Here is a 20456-nt window from a genome sequence, read left to right as displayed (position 1 = left end):
CCCGCCCCGCGCAACAAACGAGCGCCGCCGTGCCGCTTGTACTGAACAGTTTATTCTGGTTTCAAATAAAAAAACAAAAAGCCTGGGCGGGCGGGGCGGGGCCACGCAGGGTTTACCGCCGCCCGCGGCTCCCGGCCCGGGTATTTACAGCTGGAACACCTCAGACAGTAAAGAGTTATTGCAACAGGACAGCACTTGCCTCTACGGTCAAAAATCTCAACAGGTGTTCAGAATCGTGACTTGTGGATCCCAAAAGGCAGTTGTTAAACATGCAAAAACATTACTAAACAATATTATCTAACTTCTACAGCTGTCAAATACTTGACCTTAATAAGGAAACCAATTACAAAATACTTCCTTGTAGTGCTATACAAAAGTTATAAAATTAAGATTCTATCAACCACTTTTAAATATTCCAATTTTTCAACAGTGCAGTTTTTCACGTCTTTATCACCACTGAACATTCTGAAGTAAAAAAAAATAAATCAGCAAATTAGATCAAAGTGATGTAATCTTTGGATCCCTTTATTCCTGTGGCCTTCATATACATACACAGACACAAATGACCAGGTTTCTATCTCAGCATATCAAAGTTGCAACTAGTTATCCAGAATTGGCAAAAAGTCCATACTGTCATTTGTGACTTCGTGGTCTTAGAACCAGAGTCTCAATGTCTCCAAGCTACGGTCTATCAAAATGCAAACAACTTCAAACACTAAGAATTCTTTAAATTGCTCATGTCTACAGGTATTACAACAAAGTTAACGTTTCAAGAATTGACAAATGGAGACAGACTTTTATCCCAGGCATTCCAGGAGAATCACCAACTCGTGTGCCTGGTCCATTATTAAAAAAAGTTAATATTTCTCACTAAGTAAAATTAATTGCAAATCTTGACATATGAAAATTCCTTTTCTCCTTTTTTTGAAAATATCTCCTTAACTTGGTCAAATCCTGTGATATGCCAGAAACTACAAAATCAAATTCTTGCAAGAGCAGTGAAGCGTGTATCCAGTTTTGTGTAATGGAAGAACATTTTCAAAACTTCATTATAGTCCAAATATAAAATCAAACATTTAAGCTTGAAAAGCTGCTAAAGAAAAAGAAACCCAACTAATTCAGTGTTCTTCAGCATATCAACTTTCTGCAATAACAGTATGTTTACCGACTTAAAAATGTTTATTCTTTAAAAAATTAGTTGCTTTTTATACAGCTATACAAAGTTTGTAATGTTTCTTTGGCAATGGGATATAATGGAATTTTACAACTATATAAAAACTTTCCTTTGCCTAAGAAACAGTATTTACTGTGTGTACATATCTGACTGACAAAGCAAGTTTTCTACTGTCCAGCACCCTAGTTGATACAAGAACAACTACCTCAAAAGGGATTTTACAGGATTTCCAAAAAACAACCTTCGGTGGGTCAAAACACTCACAGTATCGACGGCCTTCTGCATACCATTGTCCTTACAACTTGAAGCAATTATCAAATACAGTTTAGTAATAAGAAAAATCCTTTCAGTGATGAAAAAATACTTAAAACTCCATCGAAGTACTGCTTATAATTAACTATACATAAGAAATTACTTATCCTTCTGTCTCAAATATATTTAATGCTTACTGTTTTCAAAGATGGCCATTTCTCAAAAGTAACTGCATTACACCCCTTTGAAATTAAATAGTTAAATCCCAGTGCTGGTGACAAGTATACAGCAAATTAACTTCATTCTTTGCAGAGATCAAAACTAATTCTCTGATTCAAGAAGATCTAGACGTTCACCTGGTTTGTAGCTTTCTTGTAGACTACGCAGCAACTTTGTTGTCTTTCTAGAGGGAACAAAAGCGCAGTGTTAAAATTCATTTGCAAAACAAACCCTACAAACCAATCTGAGAACAGCCCTGGGAGAAGCTGTGCTGTGCTGGCTATTCCCCCTGTCCTGCAGCAGAAAGCAGACCTCTGGAGGAGATCAGGTCGGCATCTGGCACTGAGTAGAGCAGCTCATCACTCTGAATACAAAGCACAGCACAAATCCTCAGTCCTTACACCACCTCCTACTCAAGTGGAAGGAGGCAAAACTCTTGTTCAGAAATTCAAATTGCTAATCTTCAATCCTTCATTTCCATTCATGTTCAGCTACCCAAAGTTTCTTTAAGTCATAGGACTAACTGTTGAAAACTAATCAAGGAACAGCTGAGGGATGTTTCTCTCACAACAGAGAGAAATGGTGCTGTGATGAAACCCCTCATTTTTTTAATTTCAAAAAATTAAAATTTCTATTAAAAAAACAGAGATTCTTGTTTGCAAAACTCTAACTGCTCATGCAGTAAACTAGCAGAAGTTGTTGTTCTGTCCCAGCCAGAACTCTAAAAGCCTCGTTTACCTGAACCAGTCTGGATTGCTCTGAGTCTAACCAGTACACCAGTCTGTAAGATTTGTGCCAACTCATTCACAAAGAATTCAAAAGTTTGTTGCACAATGGAAGCAAGTTAAATTATTCCCTCTCATTCTTTGTATTTTACAATATTGCTTGGAAAAATGCTTGCAATTTACATCTCTAACACTTGCATTCAATCTGTAGAACTTTTTTTCCCCTTCTTTTTCTTCTCCCCCCAATACCAGCTATCAAATAGCTACTCAGGACATGTGACAAAAGGCAACCTCTATTTTTGGCTATTGATAGTAAAATGATGCTAAGTAACTAAAACTTCAGCATTAATGGACTTTCAAAACAGTAGCTCAGAGGCCCCTGCAAAATACCACTCCAACAGTTCTAGTCCAACATCAAACCTAAAAGCAGGAGACTGACCACTCCTTTCCCAGCACAGCGGATGGGGTCAGAGGAACACGAAGTGCACCTTACCCTATATTCGAAGTCGGCGAACTCCCGGCCTCCACGGCCGCCCCGGAAGCCGCCGCGGAAGCCGCGCGGGGCGGTGAAGCCGCCCCTGGCGCCGCCCCGGCCCCTGCCCCCTCGGAAGCCGATGACGCCCCGGCCCCTGTAGCCGCCGCGGCCGCGGTTGGGGCGCAGGGGGATGCCGAAGGTCTCGGCGTTCAACCGCCGCTCCTCGGCCCAGGTGGGTCGCCGCTCCCTGCAGCACAGAACCAACACGGACTGCTGAGAAACTCGGGAAGGAAGGCAGAGGCACCAGAAAGGCCGTGGGGTGAAAGGCGATACATGAATCACATGGTAAATCTCCACAGTATCCCTTCCACAAGAACCCAAGTGTCTGCCACAGTTCACTGGACTCATCAAGAAGGAATATGGTACAGAGTCATTAATTAGATATTAAAAATGCTCTAAGAGTTTGCGATATTGAAAAGCACACTCTCTATCCTCTGCACACAGTATCATTTGAAGCAAGAAACAGCTTACAGTTACAGATGTTATTTTATCTGGCTGTAAGTACAACCAACAACTCCCCCTCCCCCTCCTGCAAGTCAAAATAGGTCAGCAATCCACAACATCGTGTCTAATAAAAAGGCAGCAGCAAAAGATAAGGTTTAATTTTCCTGAAATGCTATCTGCCCGTTTGAACAACACTACTTACTGAGACAGTTATGTAATCTGCTTAGAAACATAATTGATCTAACTAAAGTGTTAATTTAGCAGCAAAGCAATACAAACAAACCCCTCCACATCTTAGTAAATCTGGAAAGGAGAGTCTAGAGCCTGTGCAATAAGTTCTAAAAGCATGGCTCTAAAACATTTTTAAATACCTTCCTATGACCATTTTGCACTTGCCCACAAAGAAATTTTGTGCTTCTTATTCCCGTTTTATTTTTGCCAGCTGCATGTGGAAATAAGCTCTAATCACCTTTGATCCAGAGTTGATTGTAATGAGTAGCACTGACAGTACTTATGATATAAACATGCATTAAGCAGACTAACAAGCTTCTCCTGGCAGGCCATACCTATTGTCATCACAGGAAATGTTATCAAAGAAGGATTTGGTTTTGTCATAGTAGCAGTTGGGTCCAAGTGGATCCTCCTCATCAGCATTCCCTTCGCTATTTTGGGTATCAACACCTGAGTCACCTTTGTCTTCTCCATTTACAGGCTTCTCTGGTTTCTCAAGTTTATCTTCTGGAAAATAAAAAGTAAACAGAAGCCTAAAAAAACCAGCACTGTTAAGTTATTCCCAGTCAGAGAGGAACTATATTGAATGCTACAAAAATAATTTAACGTGGAAATCAAATAATCTGACATGTAAATTAGGATGTATTGCTGTCTGGAGGTTTCTATGCTTCCTGTGGGTTTAGTTACCAAAAAATCCTGCAGCAGAACAGAATTGATATCCATCTAATTTCTCCCCTCTTCAGATACCTCCTTCCCAGGCTTAGGAGCCTCATTCAGTGAATCCTCCTAAAAGCCATCCCATGGTTTTGTTCATCCCCGTTGTCCTTCTCTTTTGTCTTCTGGTTTTGCTGCCATGTCCTTTAAGACACAGGGTCAGCATTTGGTTTCTTTGTGATGTATTTATTTCCTAATAATGCCTCAGGTTCAACTCACTGTTTTTAACTAAAAACAAAGCTAATGGTTCAACACCAGCAGCTATTGCTATCTTCAAATCTCATTCCTAAATGTCTACAGCTTAAATCTCACAATGCCGTGCATAAACTTCAGATAACCAGCTCAACCTTTCCACACCACACACAAGAACTACCACACTCACAAACATTTCTATAGCTATTTATGGTCAGCATTCCCTTTATTATTCTGAAAAAACCCAGTATCAACAGCAAACCATCAAGTGATTGAAAAATGATCCAGAAAAACAAGTGAGCACCACAGGACAGGTCGTATGGGACTCAACTGGTGTTTTTACTCTACACTGACAACTGACCATTCACTCCACCTCTTGTTTCCCAGCTTTTAGCCAATCATTCATTGAAATAACTCACTGTAGTAACCTGCAACAATTTTGTCCAAAAATAGTAGCAGCAGTGTAACAAACAGGTGGCTGGTCACAAGAGAATGAGGTAATCAAAACAGAAGCCTGCTAGAAAACGAGTGTTGGCAGCATGGTTTCTAACTACTCCTGTGATCCTCTGGAAAGGCATAAAAGCAAGGAAATACTAGGAACTATCAAACAAACTCTCCTACATACTACAACGAAGTTCTGATCCCAAACTCCTTTGCTTTTGGTATATAATTGACATTATAATTTTGGTCTAATAATTGAAAACCTAAAACATTAATTTTCTTTTATTGCATCCTTTCCAGAACTTTAAAGTAATAAACATTATTGGGACTTCTGGTTAAGTAATCTGCATTTTTAACAGAGACTTTTAGAACTTTACAAATAATATCTGCTAGTTAAAATTCGTTGAAAACTCAAACAGTGACCCAAGTATTGAATTAACATATGACCCCAGTTTACTTATTAATTGGTTTTTAAATTTATTTTTTAATGACTGCAAACAAGACATAATACTATATGCCTTTTAAGAGTTGTTCTCCAAGGCAGGATCAAAACAGCAAGACACAGTTTTTCCATGTTGAAATCTAAAGCAAAAATTGTTTTACCTTTTAATTTAAGTTTATTATGAAATTCTCTATCAATTTCCTCCTTATTGAATTGTGCATTTGCACTTTCGAAGTCGAAGTCCTTCTCAAACTTCATTGGACCATCCCTCCTAATGCCAAATCTTCCTCGGCCCCCTCTGTGACCTCCACGGCCTCTCCGTACTGCGGGTGCACCTGGAACTGAAAAGAGGAAATTCTCTTTGGTTTTGCTTTGTGGACTGGCTTTTCTCTGAAGATGGTGGAGGGTGTTCTGTGTGTTGGTTTGCTTTCTAATTCCTGGGGTAACAGGCTGGGACTTCAGAAGTGCAGGAAAAGAATGCCTGTTGTTTGAAGTCCCATGAGAGCAGCTTGTAATTTGTAAATTCACTTAGAGTAATGATGAAAGTGACACAGAAAGCATAACAGTACTAAATCTGTGTGTTAAAAGACTCTCTAGAAGTCATTAAAAGGTTTTGGAAGACAAGTTAAAATATTAGTGGCTTTTCAGTCAAGTATTTTTTAGAAAGGCTTTTATTTCATGCTATTATGTTTATAACTACGTGATATAAACATATACTTGATTTATGTTTTTACTTAAATTTATTTCTTACAAATCAAAACAACAAGAAAAGATTTTTCTCTTTAATGTTGGCTTCAGTTGCTTGTATTCTTTTGACTCAATGCAAAGTTGTTACCCTCTCAAAGCAAAATGTGAAAGAATTTATGTATTTTAGCTAATTTTAAAAAAATGTATTGGTCTGAAAGCAATGATAGCTATTTCTCAAAACATGATTTACCAATTTGTCGTTTGTTTTCATTTCTGAGTTCATTTTCTGATCTTGAAACCTTGTGTGCTTCAGCTAAAGTTGGAAATAAAAACATGATTTGTTTATCCAATTAGGTATTTTTGATCATACTTTTGTATATATAGTTCAGATTTTTTAAAAAATCCAAACCTATAAATGCAAATCACATGTTTAAATAATAATAAAAAAGTAATTTAGCATATATGCTTAAATTTAAAAAGAAATATGTATCTAATCCAGGTCTCTGCTGGCCAGCCTACCAGCAACAGACAGCAGGAAAATTCCTATATACTACCCCTTAAAAGAGCACTTTGTATGTGTATGGAAGGAATTAAGCTGTATGAAAACTATCCAAAGCTACCTCGTCTGTGCTCCTGGTTCTCTAGGGATTTTTGGCTTGCAGACACCAAAGGTCTGGTTTGTACAGGACTCCTCCTCCCAACTGGTGCTGGAGTGGGCAGGTGGGCTGAAGCTGTTTGTACAGCTTGTTCCATGGTGGGGCTCCTTCTCAAATGGTCCATCTGAGGGCTTGAACGACCTGGGGAAAAATCAAACCAAACCAAACCGGGTTATTTCTCATCTACAGAGGTGAGTTACTGCAGTTACTAGTCTCAACCAATCTAGACTGACAGGTTTATCTGCCTTAGCAGTTAAGGCAGCTGTGTCCAAAAAAAAAAAAAAAAAAAAATTCTGCACCATCAGATCCACTAATTCAGAATAAAGGATGTTTAGGAATACCCCTTCCCTCACTCTAAAATGAAATAATGAGTAGGACACCCAATCCCTACCAACCCATTAATGATGTACACTCCGCTGTGGAATCAAACTTTGGCATTGACTGGAGGTAAAAATGTTCTTTCTGCCTCCCTGGGATGCCCAGGGGGAAGAGGCTGCTCCCAAGGAAGCTGTGACACTGCTCAGGCACTGCTGCAGGATCCCTGCCCACGCAAGGACAGCAGCACGGGTGGACTCAGTGCAGGGAAGGAGCTGGGGGAGCTGCCCCACACAGCCCTGCTCACACAGGGCCACGTGCAGCACCTTCAGATGAGCCATGCATCCAGCCAGACAAGCTTACAACATCAAGTACGTAAATCTGCTAAGAAATTAGACTAAGACTCAAGTCCCAGTAAGTGAAAGAACAAGGTTCTATCTATCTCATTACAAAACTTACAAAAGGAAAACAAAAAATAAACCAAACAATAAATCCAACCATAACACACTTGCAATTGACAAAGATGAAAAATAGTTCTAAAAGCAAGCACTCAGAAAACCGCAGGAAATGTTGTGGCAGAATGTATGTTCACCCAGAGCATATGTCATACATGTCCACAAATCATACAGGCCTTAACTGCAGAAAACCAAACTTCTGTTTCAAAAGAAAAATGCTCAGCATACTTTTGTCCCTTGCATTAATCCAACAAAGCAGAACCTATTTTTGGCAAACCACTCAACTAGTCCTAGAAACACTCCTAACAGGTATACAAATCTCAGCTGGAATTTAGGAAAAAATTTGCTGTAAGTGTTTTGCCTTTTACCATGACAGTATAATTTAAAAACAGCAGTAGGAATATATCTCGGCACACACTTTGACAGCAAGGAAAAGTGGAAGAGCAGGAAATAACATTGCTCCTTAAAAACCCAAACCCCATTAATAACATTTGCATGAAGGTGAGGTCGTGAAGGTGTTCAATGTTTAGTTTCTTTTCTCTTTGCCATTCAAATATCATCCAGAATCTCATTTTTTCCAATTACATAAACTATCCATACAGTTCCTGTTAATATTAAGCTGATTTAAAAGTCATGTCAACATCTCTACAAGAAATCAGGTCTGTTGTTAATATCATCTATGTAACTATACATGAACGGAAGAACTAGAATTAGGAATAAAAATTTTAAACTTTTAAGCTGAAGGACTTCCCATCTCTCTCAGTATGAAGTATCTGCAGTTCTGCCACGTTATTAACAAAACTAAATACTGAATTTCCACATGTATCTGTTTGCTAACACTATACCACCTGCAGCACTCCAAGATATAGAGAAAACACATTTAAAGAGCAAGCACAAAGCCTCTCAGTGTTTCCTGGGTTTAATACCAAGTGTTTCCATGAGAGAATTCAGCTGTTTGGTTGATGTTTCTGGCAACCACCAAAATCACACAGACACAACTCGTCAAAAAAAGACTGAAGTCACTGAAAAAGATTTTACCTTGAGACATCTGTGTTTTTAGTGATCTTGCATCTGTTGTAAACGCAGAACCAACTGCAGTACTTTGGGACATGCTAGCACTGCCTGAAGAGTCTGTTCCAAAAGATGTTAAAGAACCTCCTGCTTTGAAAGAAATAATATAGTTGTAAAATCTGGTTTAGACTTTTTTTTTTAAATTAGCACTAAGTGATTAGAGAAGCTTTATTAGGCAGTTATTCTAGACTACACGTAAATCTGCCCTTCCCATACATTTTTAGTGTAATCTAGGAGATGTATGCACATAGGCTGCTAACACTTGTTTTTCATTCTAGATTGAAAAATCAAGATACTAAAGAGCACTTCTAAGTTCACCATCACAAGTATTAACAAAACACAGTCGTCTTATGGAGCCATACACGTTACTGGTATATATTTCCACGTAAGATTCTTTCAGCAAAAATATTACTGTCACATACTGTTAACTGATATCAAATTACAGCCAATTCTACAGTCTCTCTTTTCATGGCTAATGTTTTCAGTACCAGGAGTAACACTGCTGCCAGAACAGTTATGAGACTGTAAGTTCCTATGAGAAAAACTAAACTGTGAAATAAACTCTCAGGAGGAAGGAAAGTCGGTTGGTGAGTGTCAGAGAGAACGTGCAGTCTAAAGGAGCAACGAGCCCATGCAGCTCACAAATACTTCCAGCATCTATTTCCCAGCTAACCAACACCTCCCAAACAGCTGGAGGATTGCACTGGCACATGGTTGCTGAATAATCCAAATCCTTAGTTAAGGCACATAGCACCTGGTCAACTGAACAGCACAGCTGTGGGGCTTCTCTGGAGGGGCTGCCTCTACCACTTGTGAAATATCATGAATACTGGTCGCTCTGAGATAGGTATTTAGTTCTCCATCATAATTATTTCTATTTAAGACGCAAAGACTATGAAGAACTCTCAACTTTCAAGCTAAACTGCAGAACTAACAGAGATGGAAGACTTTGAATCTGCCTTAGGTTACGACACCGCTGAAATTCTAAGCAGTGCTGATTACTGTCTGTGCACACAGAGAGCTCCACTCCCAGGATAACAGCAGATAGCCAAAGTGAACCTACCAACTCCCACGGCGCCGAACTGCTGGCCCACCAGCGGGCTGGGGCTGAACTGACTGTACGCAGGCATCCTGCCAAAAGGACCGTAGGACCCCACCGACTGGAATGAAGAGGTACTCGAAGAGCCCAGTGAAGACTAGAGACAAAACACACAACACACTAGCAAAAATTCCTCTTTACACCAGAATTAGGAAATAGTTCTGTGAGGCAAGACATGTAGAAACTCTAAAATAAACTTTTTTCACAAGTATGTACAGCTTAGAAAGCACTTTTATGCTTTTACCATCACAGACCTGTGGAAACAGTAACACAAAATTTTGCCATTTTTTCCCTATAACCTCAGACACTCGACTCTCTTGTCAAACACAGACATATAAACTGTGTTGGCAAATTTAGGAAGTGTCCTATCTTTTTCCTTGAAGTTTCAAACCCACAGGTACAATGCAACACTCAAGCATACTGGAGGAGGCTGTGGTTATCACTGTTATTGGGGTTCACAGTAATGCAACTTCACCACTCTTGACTACAACTGACAGAGGGACTTGCTCCAAATTTAATAAAAGTCCTTGGAGAAATGCAAGGGCACGTCATAAGGAACTTCAAAAATTTTATCCTACAGAATAGATAAAGTAGAAGAATCATTACATGGAATTATTGACTTCCATTTGAAGCAAGTTTAATAAAAGTCCTTGGAGAAATGCAAGGGCACGTCATAAGGAACTTCAAAAATTTTATCCTACAGAATAGATAAAGTAGAAGAATCATATTACATGGAATTATTGACTCCCATTTGAAGCAAGAGATTTCCTCTTGCTCTCAGGGATGGTTTTAAGATACTCCATAAACCTAATCAAAAAGCCAACAAATGTTTGAGAAAACTGTTTATCAGTCTGTTTATTACAAAATGACAGACTAAATCTGAAGACCTCAAAGTTGTAAGTTGCTTTCCCCTCAGAAACCAAGTATTCACTATTCAAATAACTGCCTTATAGTATGACGCCTGTTTAAAAGCATAGCTAGATGAAACACTTTGAAGTCATAGTTAGCAAAACATGTTAAACATTGAAACCAAAAAAAACACAAACAACTAACAAGCAAACAAAAGCCACTAATTATCTGGAGATATTTCAGCATTTACTCCATTTGATTTATACCAAGTCTGATCTTCCCAAGAACTATGTGTCCTAAGCCAAGTCCCTTTCAAAAAAGGCATCAAGACCTACAAACATCATTAGTTGGTTTTGAAAAGACAGCAGCATTGGTTTATAGTGCACTGTGCTAGAGTTAGATTTCAACCTTCATTTTCACAGTTAAAGACTGTGAAAGAAGAAAATCCTTCCAGAGTTCTTTACATGGATTGTGAACCTTACAGTGATGAACACTTTAATTTTTAAACACTCAGCTAGAGAGCACTTAAGCTAAGCAAGTCACCTCTTCAGCAACAATTATTTCCAACTCTGCTGTGACTTACCTGAACAATGGCAGGGTCCTGTGGCAAGGAGCACTGAGGCTTTGGTGGCTCACAGACAGTCAGGTCTTTAATGTCGCTGCCACGGAATATGATGTACTCGAAGACCTCATCGCGAGGGGGGATGGGTCTGTCCGTCGGTCTGTCTTCTGTACCAAAGGAGCGAACTGCACAGGTGGGGAGGGAGGCAAAGAGAAACATCCCACATTCAACAAAGGCTTCAAATATACTGCAGAGAACAACAGCTTTAAACGAAAAGGATAAAATTTCATTGAGAAAAAACACCATATTGAATAGGCATCATATTCTTTACCATTATCAACTCTCCTCAGACAAACAAGTAATTTAAGCTAAAAAATCTGAGTTAGAACCCAAGCTGAAAGACTGAGACATCACTTATGCTATTAATTACATGTTGAATATTTCAACTGTTTTGTGAGGGTAAGGGGAAGCAGCAAGGCAGGTTTTTTTGGCTGGTAAGTCAATCCTATGAATCAAGGAATAAATGAGTTTACATACTTCATATTTTACATTTGCAAAACAGGAAAAACATGCTAATACTACTAAAACCTGGAATATTAAGAATTCTCAAATGTAAATTTCTCAAGAGATTCGAACTTTAATAAAACAATTCTCCCTAAGCAAAATGCATTCTTCTTACTGGTGTAAGGTTCATTTAATGTCATATGATCTCTGCCAAATTAAGCAAACTCGCTGGGTCATAACTATCTTCCTAGTGTGCACCATACCAAGACATTAAACTCCCTGTATGAATTCCAACAGCTTTCTGACTGCACAGCAATGAAGCAATCAAGCTGTTCCCTTTGCACCACGTATAATCACTACCACTACATGGATACCATCACTGCTGTCACTGCCCTTCTCCCCACCCTCAGACTGCCAACCCTGGGTGAGCACCAAATGAAACAAAGAAATAACTGAAGAAGAGATTTGTCTCCAAGGGTTAGTTGTGTAAGCAAAAGCTAAACAATAGATTGAAACCAGAGAGGGCAAAAAAACCAAACCCCCAAAATCATAACAGTCACATTCAATCACAATTTCATAAACTTGCAGCAGCTTTAACAATCCCTCATGACTGTTTATGCTCCAGCCTTTTAGAAAGTGTGTGTTTGCTTTTCAAGGTACAGGTTAAGCTGAGAAAAAAATATCCGTATTTTGCTTTCATTTACCAGAATTAGATTTCCCTCCATTTTCAGATGCATCAACATTTTGGAGACATCATTAGGCACCTATTTGCAGCCATAGAATCATTAGTCAAGCAAAGCAGAGTCTCCCGTAGAGATGTATAAAGTGATACTGAGTCACTTCTCAGGCTGCACCAGCCATCTTCCATCACTGCTGCTTCTTGTGATACTGCATAAACAGAGCTTAACAGTCAGGTATTAAAATCTTTTTAAGAAGCATAATTCAGGGGTAAAGAGAACATGTCCACACTATAAAGAAAAATAACATTAAGTGGTTACAATTACTTTGTTCAATGTATCATCTAGTAGCTGACTTTCATTATCTTTTCTGTTTCTGTGCACCTGAAAGTCTGCTCTGAATGGTACTACAAAGGGTGAGCAATGTAAAAAGGCACACACTGTTCAGTTAATGGCAGTCCTTGTTAGGAAAGGAATCTGTCTTCTTTTCCTCTACAGAAAAAAAGTGTCTGGAGCTTAAGAATTTGCAGAAATTAACTCAAAGTAATGCACAGTAGCTTAATAACATTATCAGTGGGTCATGTGCATTCCTGGGTCAATTCATTCCATTGCTTTTTATTCACCAGGATTTTCTATTTCACTATCTTGACCATGGATCTATCCTCAATTTCTGGCCATCTTATGCTCTATTTATCAGCTAACTAATAAATTATCTTGGACTTTCATTCCATCATTTGACCTGCTGCCTCGGTAAGTGAAACCAAAGCTGGTTTTGTACTGCTTCTCTCTGTCCCACATTGAAATGGTTTCTCTAGTAGCCATTTCATCTACAAAGGTGCACAAAAATGGCCAGAGTATGACCAGTTAGTTATCAAAGGATTTTACTTTCTAGCTAAAGTGAAGAAACTACGCCACAGAAGCACCACAGAGAAAGGGTAGCAAGTTGGAGAGCTGCATCTTGCCTTTACATGGAAATAAAAATCAGATGAACTGTGGAAGAAATATGCTTTGAAAGTATTTCTCTTAAGTCAGAGCTACACTACACAGGTAAGTATTTTAGTATTAATAGTCATGTCCCATGACACACATAGGAACAGTTCTAACACCTAGCAATTACATTTCTCCATTCTAAACCAACAAAAAAAAAAGGGAACCACCAGACTTTCTTCTACTGATGCACTGAAAGAAGTAAAGGGATTTCAGTGTATGTTAAAAAACAATGTCTTTCTCCACACCATGAAATTACCATAATATCAGAAGGAAGTTCTTCAGCGCCAAAATTTAGAATTCATCTTTAAGAGATTCAACTGTCTATGCAGCCAACTCAAGACACTGACAATGGTTTACCAATACAACACATCAAGACTTGCTACTAAAAGTTTGACTCTTCCTTTACTTCTCCCCTGCCCCAAATCAAACTGGTTTTATCCCAGCCTTCTGCAAAATACAGACACAATTTCATCCAATGAAGATTTGCTCTGCTGGAGAGGGCTAAGCAAATTCCCCTGATATGCAGCTCAGACTGGCACTCTCACCACAAGCCACCATGTAACCACTCCAAGTCCAAGTTCCTTCCAAAGCAGGAACCAGAACTGTGCGTGTGGTGATCTTAGGAAGGGCTACCTAACAAGCAGCCCAGTCAGGTCCTTCAGGGTGTTAACGAGCTGAAAGTTACTTTTTGTATATTGCAAAGGCATGCCCACCTTTACAGTTTGTTTTCCTCACTTAGATTAGGATTTAATACAATCTGAGCTCTTGAAAGTAAGAAGTCTAATATTAGAAGTGGCCAGTATAGCAGGATTTTAGAAAGAAATAGCTTTTACCATGTTTTCTCATGCTCAGAAATACTAAGCTGCCAGAGTATCAAAAGCACAAGGTATTGGAGCAGCAGCAGGCTTAGAGCTCTGTCCAGCTCTGACTCTGGGGGACTTTTCTCAGACGATCTCCTTCCTCCAGAACAAGGTGCAGTAGTTCATATATACCGCAATACTGAAGAGTGAGAGGAGATTAAAATAAGCACAAAAAGACTGTCTTGTGAAAGACAATCTTACAACTGCAGTAAATCTAATTAATTTTACCTTGTCTATTTCAGGATTGTTTTTTTCTGTTATTCCTGAAAGAGCTGAACTGGCTTAAGGACTTGCAAACAAAACGACAAGCAGTACATGTTAAAAGCAAACTTATTTTTTGTCAGTGTAAATATACACAAGTCAGTAGCTAGCTAAAATAACTCTTTCTCTTGAGCCTATTAATTTATATACTTGTGCCCAAATAGTTCCACCAGCTTCGTATTAAAGTGCTGTGAGCAAATTTTTGTACAGATTTTGACTGTGATATTGCTACTATATGATATTTTAGTGTATATTACCATAGTACACTACTGTGGCATTCGCTGGCAGCATTGCAATTTTCCCTGTCAGTTAGTCAATAGATATATTACTTGTTGATTAACACAGGGAATCTAAGCAGAATGTTAATCAGAAGTGAAGCCACTGACTCTAAGCAAGAGGACTCTGCTCCCCACAAGGTGAACCCCTGCAAACAGGAGCTCAGTCTGTGCACAGCACTGCCACTGTCCTGGCTCCCTGAGCAGCAAAGGCACCGACAGCAGCTCCCCTGCTCCCGAGGCACCAGGAGGAGCACGACTCCCAACACCACACCACCACCGAACACCTCATTTCAATTGCCACCTCTCTGCACACATCACAGCCCTGCACTGCAAACATGCTTTGATGCCTGCACACCGCAGCAGCTCATTCCCCCAGAACAATTACCTCAGCCTGCATTCCCTTACTTGCAGGGAGATGGAGCAGGCTTTGACAAGAGGAATTTTTCTGCTGTGACATACTGTGCCCAAGTTTGGTTTGGCACACAGGCCCTATCCTTCAGGACATCCAAGGAGCATGTTACTTAACTGACTAAAAAATACATTCCTAAAAAAACTGATACAAATTTAACCCTTCCCTTTCCTGCTCCCACTCCTGAATAAACTCAAGCTCAGGATTTCAACTTTCCTCTGTCTGCATTTCTGAGTCTTTCACTAGCAAATAATGTTCTGTAGAAGTCTGAAAGGGAAGTTTTCCTTTGGATGTGTCATTACACCACGGACAACACTATCACAGATGGTTGAAAACGCCAGAAGTTTAACTACTTAAAATTACCAAAAGCTGTTTCATTAGTATCTATCAATTATCAAGGTCCCAAATGCAACTCTCAGTGGTCCAAGAGTTGCTAAGTGAGAACTGATGCATTACAGCAGAGACAATAGGTAGTTCTGTTTCTTATACTCACATACCTAAGGATTCCCTGTTGTTGAAGGAACAAAGCTTTTCCTGACACAATATGGTTGTTCTTACACAGCTTATCTGCATTAAAAATAACTCTCTCTAAATCAGTGCCTTGAAACAGAAAAGCCTTATGTATAACTAATATGAAAGATCACATCTACTTTTTAGTGCCCAACATTTAAGATCAAGCACTGTGATTATTCTGTAAATGCCCCAGGTAGGGCAGCAATCGTTTTCCAGCAAGAAAACTAACCATAGCTTGCAAACTCCTCTTAAATTGCTTGGGCTAATGATGTTTTAAAAATTAATAATGAATTTAAAAAAAACTAAGTGTTAACTAGAACCATGAACTAGAAGGACATTTCAAGTTATTTTAACTTGAGGCTTGACAATAGGAGTGAGTAGGTTTTGGTTCCAGACACTGTCTCTGAAAAGCTGTTGATCCTAAGAAAACACATGCACCAATAACATTTAAGGACCTCAAATGTCTGCACAGCTTGCTTGGTGTTTGGGATCCACTACGGATGGGTATTTCCACTGTTATTTAAATAACTATACACCTATACACCTTGTGAAAGGATGATCACTTCACCTTATTAGACTCCAGTTAGGTTAAAAATGTTACGTTCAATATTTAATAGTTCCTATCTTTCTCTAACTGTGAGATAGAGGCCACAAGTTTTGCTTAGTGAAAAGATCAGCACGCTGTAAACAAAATGCTGATTAGAGAACTAGAGCAGCTTGCCCCTAGTAAGGAAGGGCTACAGCCTGTGCTGGTAACCCAAAAAACTTATTTCTGTCTGAAACCCTCGACAATTTAAGACAAATAAACATGAACACAACTTCATGCGATTAATCTCTGACTTTGGTTCAGCCCACACAAATCCTACGGTTGGGCAAATCTGTAGTTAGTCAAGAACAGACTCCACCTCTACTTTTGCAGTTTATGTCACCATTTCAGTATCCTCAGTTAGAATATGAATAATGCTGAGGTGCCCTGCATTCAATTCAGGGAACAGTCATGCCACACACACTACACAGCTCAGCAACTGAAAGCATCAAGTCTTTTGGCATTTTTTTTGTCTCTCTCTCTGGCAAAAAAAAAAGACATTTGTGGTCAAGATTCACACGGAACAGTTCTGTTTGACTTCTGGACTCAGCACAAGAAGAAAAGGTACTATTACCTGATCAGCATATTCACAGCTAGAGCACAAGCTCTGCTTCTTTCACAAACAGACCTGGCCAATAATTAAGCACCTGCCACCTCGCATGTACAGGCACTCAATGGCCTGAGCCTGTAGAAACTCGAATGCTCTCGAGGGGAGCATTCTGCTGTGAGCACAGAGAACTGCTCTGCAGTCCAACGTGGCTGTTAGCAGCTCCACATTCACACCAAGATTTTTGGTTCCGGGCAGCCTAGAAATACTGGTTTATTCTCTTCTGAATCATAACACTATTACAAAATACACATTCTTCAGCTAACTCAGCCAAGTTTTATTAAAGTAAATTCAGTGGTTTAGATTTACATTTCTGATGAGAGCAGATCAGACTTGTAACTGTAGTTTGATCTATTTTAAATATGCACACTTTGGCAGCTACACTACAACATGACTTAACCACTCTTGAGAAGTCATGCAAAATTGGCTTGGTCAGCACTAAATCAGTCTCATTTTGGACAACACTATCACAAGGTCCTCAAGGATAGGATTCTTTTTCTATGTGCTTTTGCACAAACCTTAACAATCACAGCATGCAACTGGAATTTCCGAGCATTTCTTTTTAATCACAATATCCAGCTTTTACTTGCATAAACCAAAACCAGCTGTCCTTTCAAAGTAGATAATGCAACTCCAGCCAGGCAATTTAACCTAAAGGCAGCGTCAGAAATAAGCAAAAATCACATAATGAAAGCTAACCGCCCCGTAAGGGAAATGCGCAGGCCGGGCACCAAACCCAAGTGAAGGTGTTTCAAAGCCCATGTATCTCAATTTACAAAACAGAGTAACCTATTTCTTCAACAATAACGGGGGGAGGGTGCTGCTCGCGAGAAGGGAAGGCCTTAAAGCGACACAGCGCACAAACAAGAACTGCCACAAAGGCCAGCGAAAGCGGACACACTCACGGCATGCAGCAGCCAGGGCTGTGCAGACCGGAACAGACGGCGCTAAACCTTTCCTGTGGGCCAGGAACCGAGCTCTGCAATCCTCTCTGCCCCAAGTGTTTCGTTTACAAAGACTAATTCTTCCTCTTACCTAATGGCTGCATAGACTCTCTGCTTTTACATATGGATTTAGATTACTTAGCAAGACTTCATAGATTTAAGAAGTGTAAAGAAAAAAAAATGCTGAGTGATGCAGAATCTATTCCAAAGAGGTTGTTAAAAGTTCTGGCTTAATGTTTTACCTTGAGAATTAATTATCATGCATGAGCAACACTGAAGTCCTTCGGATGCCCAGTTTCAAAAATTCTTTTTTGCCCCCAACTCTCTTCTCAGTAAACCTGTCTTTCTAACTTTCTTATACATTCACGAAGATCCCTTCTCCTTCCCGACATAGAAATGAGTGTGTATGCGTATATCTTGAGGCACATAACATTCCCGTACCATTTCGAACTACACTGTGCCATATACCTCCAAAATGAACAGCTTACGTTCAGCTTTTGTGGGTAATCCAGCAGGCAGGATTCCCTTCAGACCCGAGCTCTCTGCCGTTCTAAGCTGCACAGCAACCCTACGGCCCTGTAGCCTATAGGTCTGGAATTCTTAACGATGCAAAGAAAAACTCTTTCTAGCCTCCCCCTCCTACTCCCTTCCACGCACTAGCTCCGGGCGGCTTCATACTCGCACTCTACTGGGAACAGCTCCGAGCAGCCCCCGGCACGGAGCCGCTGCGGGCTCCTCTCCGCGAGGTCCCTTCCCGGAGCGGGGCGCGGGGCCTCGCCGCGCCCGGCGCCGCCGCTCCCGCAGCCAGACCCGGACGGCGGGACGAGCGGGCTCTGACCGNCGCGGCTGCGGCTCCCCGCCCGAGCCCGACCCCGAGCCCGATCCCGTCCCGCGGCCGCGCTGCCCTGCGCCCCTCCCCGAGCGCCGCCGGGCCCGCTGCTCCCGCGTCCTTACCCTTGGCCAGCGCCACCGTGGAGTTCTCGGTGTCGATGGTGTACAGGATCCCCTCATAGCGGATCTCAGCCTTGGAGATGAGGCTGATCTTGCTCCCGATGTAGGGCGTCCCCCCGCTCATGGCGCTGCTTCTCGGTCAGGGACACCCCTTCGCCGCTGCCGAGGGCTCCTTAAACCAAGCACAAGCAGCCAAGCAAGCCCGCCCCTGAGTCGCAGTAGGCGCTGTCCTCCCGTCGCCCCGAGCCGCCGCTCCCACACGGCGGAACCCGCGGCACAGCCCTCGGCGGAGCGCTCAACGCGGCCCGCGCCCCGCGGCTCCCAACATGGCCGCCGCCTTCATCTTCCCTCACAGCGCCCCCCCGCCCGGCCCGCCAGGTGCATGCCGGGAGCGCGCCTGCTCTCGCGAGAGCGGCGGGCGGGGGACCCTGAGTTGGGGGCGGGAACGTCGCGGAGCGGCGTGGGGGGTGCCGCGCGCGACGGCGGGAGCGGAGCGAGGGGCTTCGGCACCGCTCGGCTCCGCTCGGCTCCGCTCGGCCCTACCCGGCCCGGCCCGGTCCCGGTCCCGCTCGGTTTGGCCCGGCCCGGCCCGGCAGCCCCAGCGCTGCCCGGCCCGGTGTCGGCGCTCGGCAGCCCCGGGCCTGGCGCAGCTCGTGGGCGGTCACCGGGCAGGGACAGCGGCTTTGCTGGTGGGGTTTGGGGGTTTGAGGGGCCCGGGAAATCCTGGGCACCCCCATGGGCAGTGGACAGCCGCAGGAGCGGGGGGCTGGCATCAGTTCGTGTTCCACGGGAATTCCCTGTTACTCTGCTCAGCGTCACATCCCGGCAGCCAGCGCTGAGCAGCACAGTCGTTGATGAAATCGTGACCAAAGTGTGGGACTAACCCTGGAAAAACACCCTTTTAGTCCAAGTGAACACACACAAATACCTCACTATGTGATTGCACTTGATTTCTGCCCCTTAAGGATCACGAGTGAGGCTTCTGTTGGAGGCCACGGTACTGCCTCAGCCCCCTGGAAACCACCACAATAAAGACCAGCTTCTGGAAAGGTGGCTCAGCTTTCGTTTCAGCAACTGGACATTATCCTGTCACAAAGATTTAGCAAGTGTGCTGTTCAGAGTTGACCTCTGAAGCAATAACAAGCCAGACTTTTCCAGAAGGGGCCGGCAGGTGCCTCAGCAGGAGCCAGGCTGGGCTCTGGAAGCTTTGTGCCCGAGCTGAGCTGGCTGTAAAGCTTCCAGCAGGACTGGAGGGCCCAGGGAGCCTCACTGAAATTGCTCCCTGAAAGATTGTGAAGCAAAGTTCTGCTGCAAATGACTGGATAGACCCTATCAAGTCTGTGGGACACCACTGTCGAAACTCTGCATTTGTGCTTCAGCTCAAAGTAAAGCTTCTGTTTAGAGAAATAACAAATACTCTGTTACAAGGAAAGAGGCTGGCCTGTGGCTGAGTCTCAACCTCTGTTGGAGGAGGTGGACAGGCTGGTAACAGTGTAGAGGATCAGAACAGCCTGTGTTACACAGATTTCCTGCGGAGAGGAGAGGAGAGGAGAGGAGAGGAGAGGAGAGGCCTGGTGCACATCTTCCTAAAACTTCTCTCATCTGCCTCTCAAAACTGGAGATGGTTTTTATGGAAACACCAGTTTAATGCCACAGTATTAGAAAAATGGACTCTAAGATTTATTTCATAGTCAGGACTAGTTGCAGAACCATATGTCTACTTTCCATGCTACATTTACTGAATAAGGGTTCCAAGATCATGTAGTTAGAAGAGGAAATAGAAATGGACATTTCTTTGAGCTCAGTACACAAT

At 41.9% G+C, this 20456-nt stretch overlaps 1 protein-coding gene across 3 annotated transcripts; it reads right to left on the bottom strand.

Moving 5' to 3' along the window:
• Nucleotides 1–34: 34 nt before the first annotated feature.
• On the bottom strand, nt 35–19020 carry LSM14A (LSM14A mRNA processing body assembly factor). Of its 3 annotated transcripts, none has more exons than XM_039698147.1 (10): nt 18647–19020; nt 11085–11248; nt 9617–9749; nt 8521–8643; nt 6677–6853; nt 6307–6369; nt 5531–5710; nt 3916–4087; nt 2864–3092; nt 35–1829 (listed from the first exon to the last, which is right to left on the bottom strand). In XM_039698147.1, exons 1-10 carry the CDS (start codon nt 18765–18767, stop codon nt 1806–1808), a joined length of 1386 nt encoding a protein of 461 aa, XP_039554081.1. In that variant the 5' UTR covers nt 18768–19020; the 3' UTR covers nt 35–1805. The 3 variants fall into 3 exon arrangements, with proteins under 3 accessions (XP_039554081.1, XP_039554082.1, XP_039554083.1); XM_039698148.1 differs by having other exon boundaries at nt 8521–8640; XM_039698149.1 differs by lacking the exon at nt 6307–6369 and having other exon boundaries at nt 18647–19019.
• Nucleotides 19021–20456: the final 1436 nt, after the last annotated feature.

This window comes from Passer montanus, unplaced genomic scaffold, assembly GCF_014805655.1.
Source record: "Passer montanus isolate IOZ18808 unplaced genomic scaffold, ASM1480565v1 scaffold121, whole genome shotgun sequence".
Taxonomy (NCBI): Eukaryota; Metazoa; Chordata; class Aves; order Passeriformes; family Passeridae; genus Passer; species Passer montanus.
Note: the sequence above shows the minus strand (reverse complement) of the source record. Positions and strands in the feature narration are given on the sequence as shown.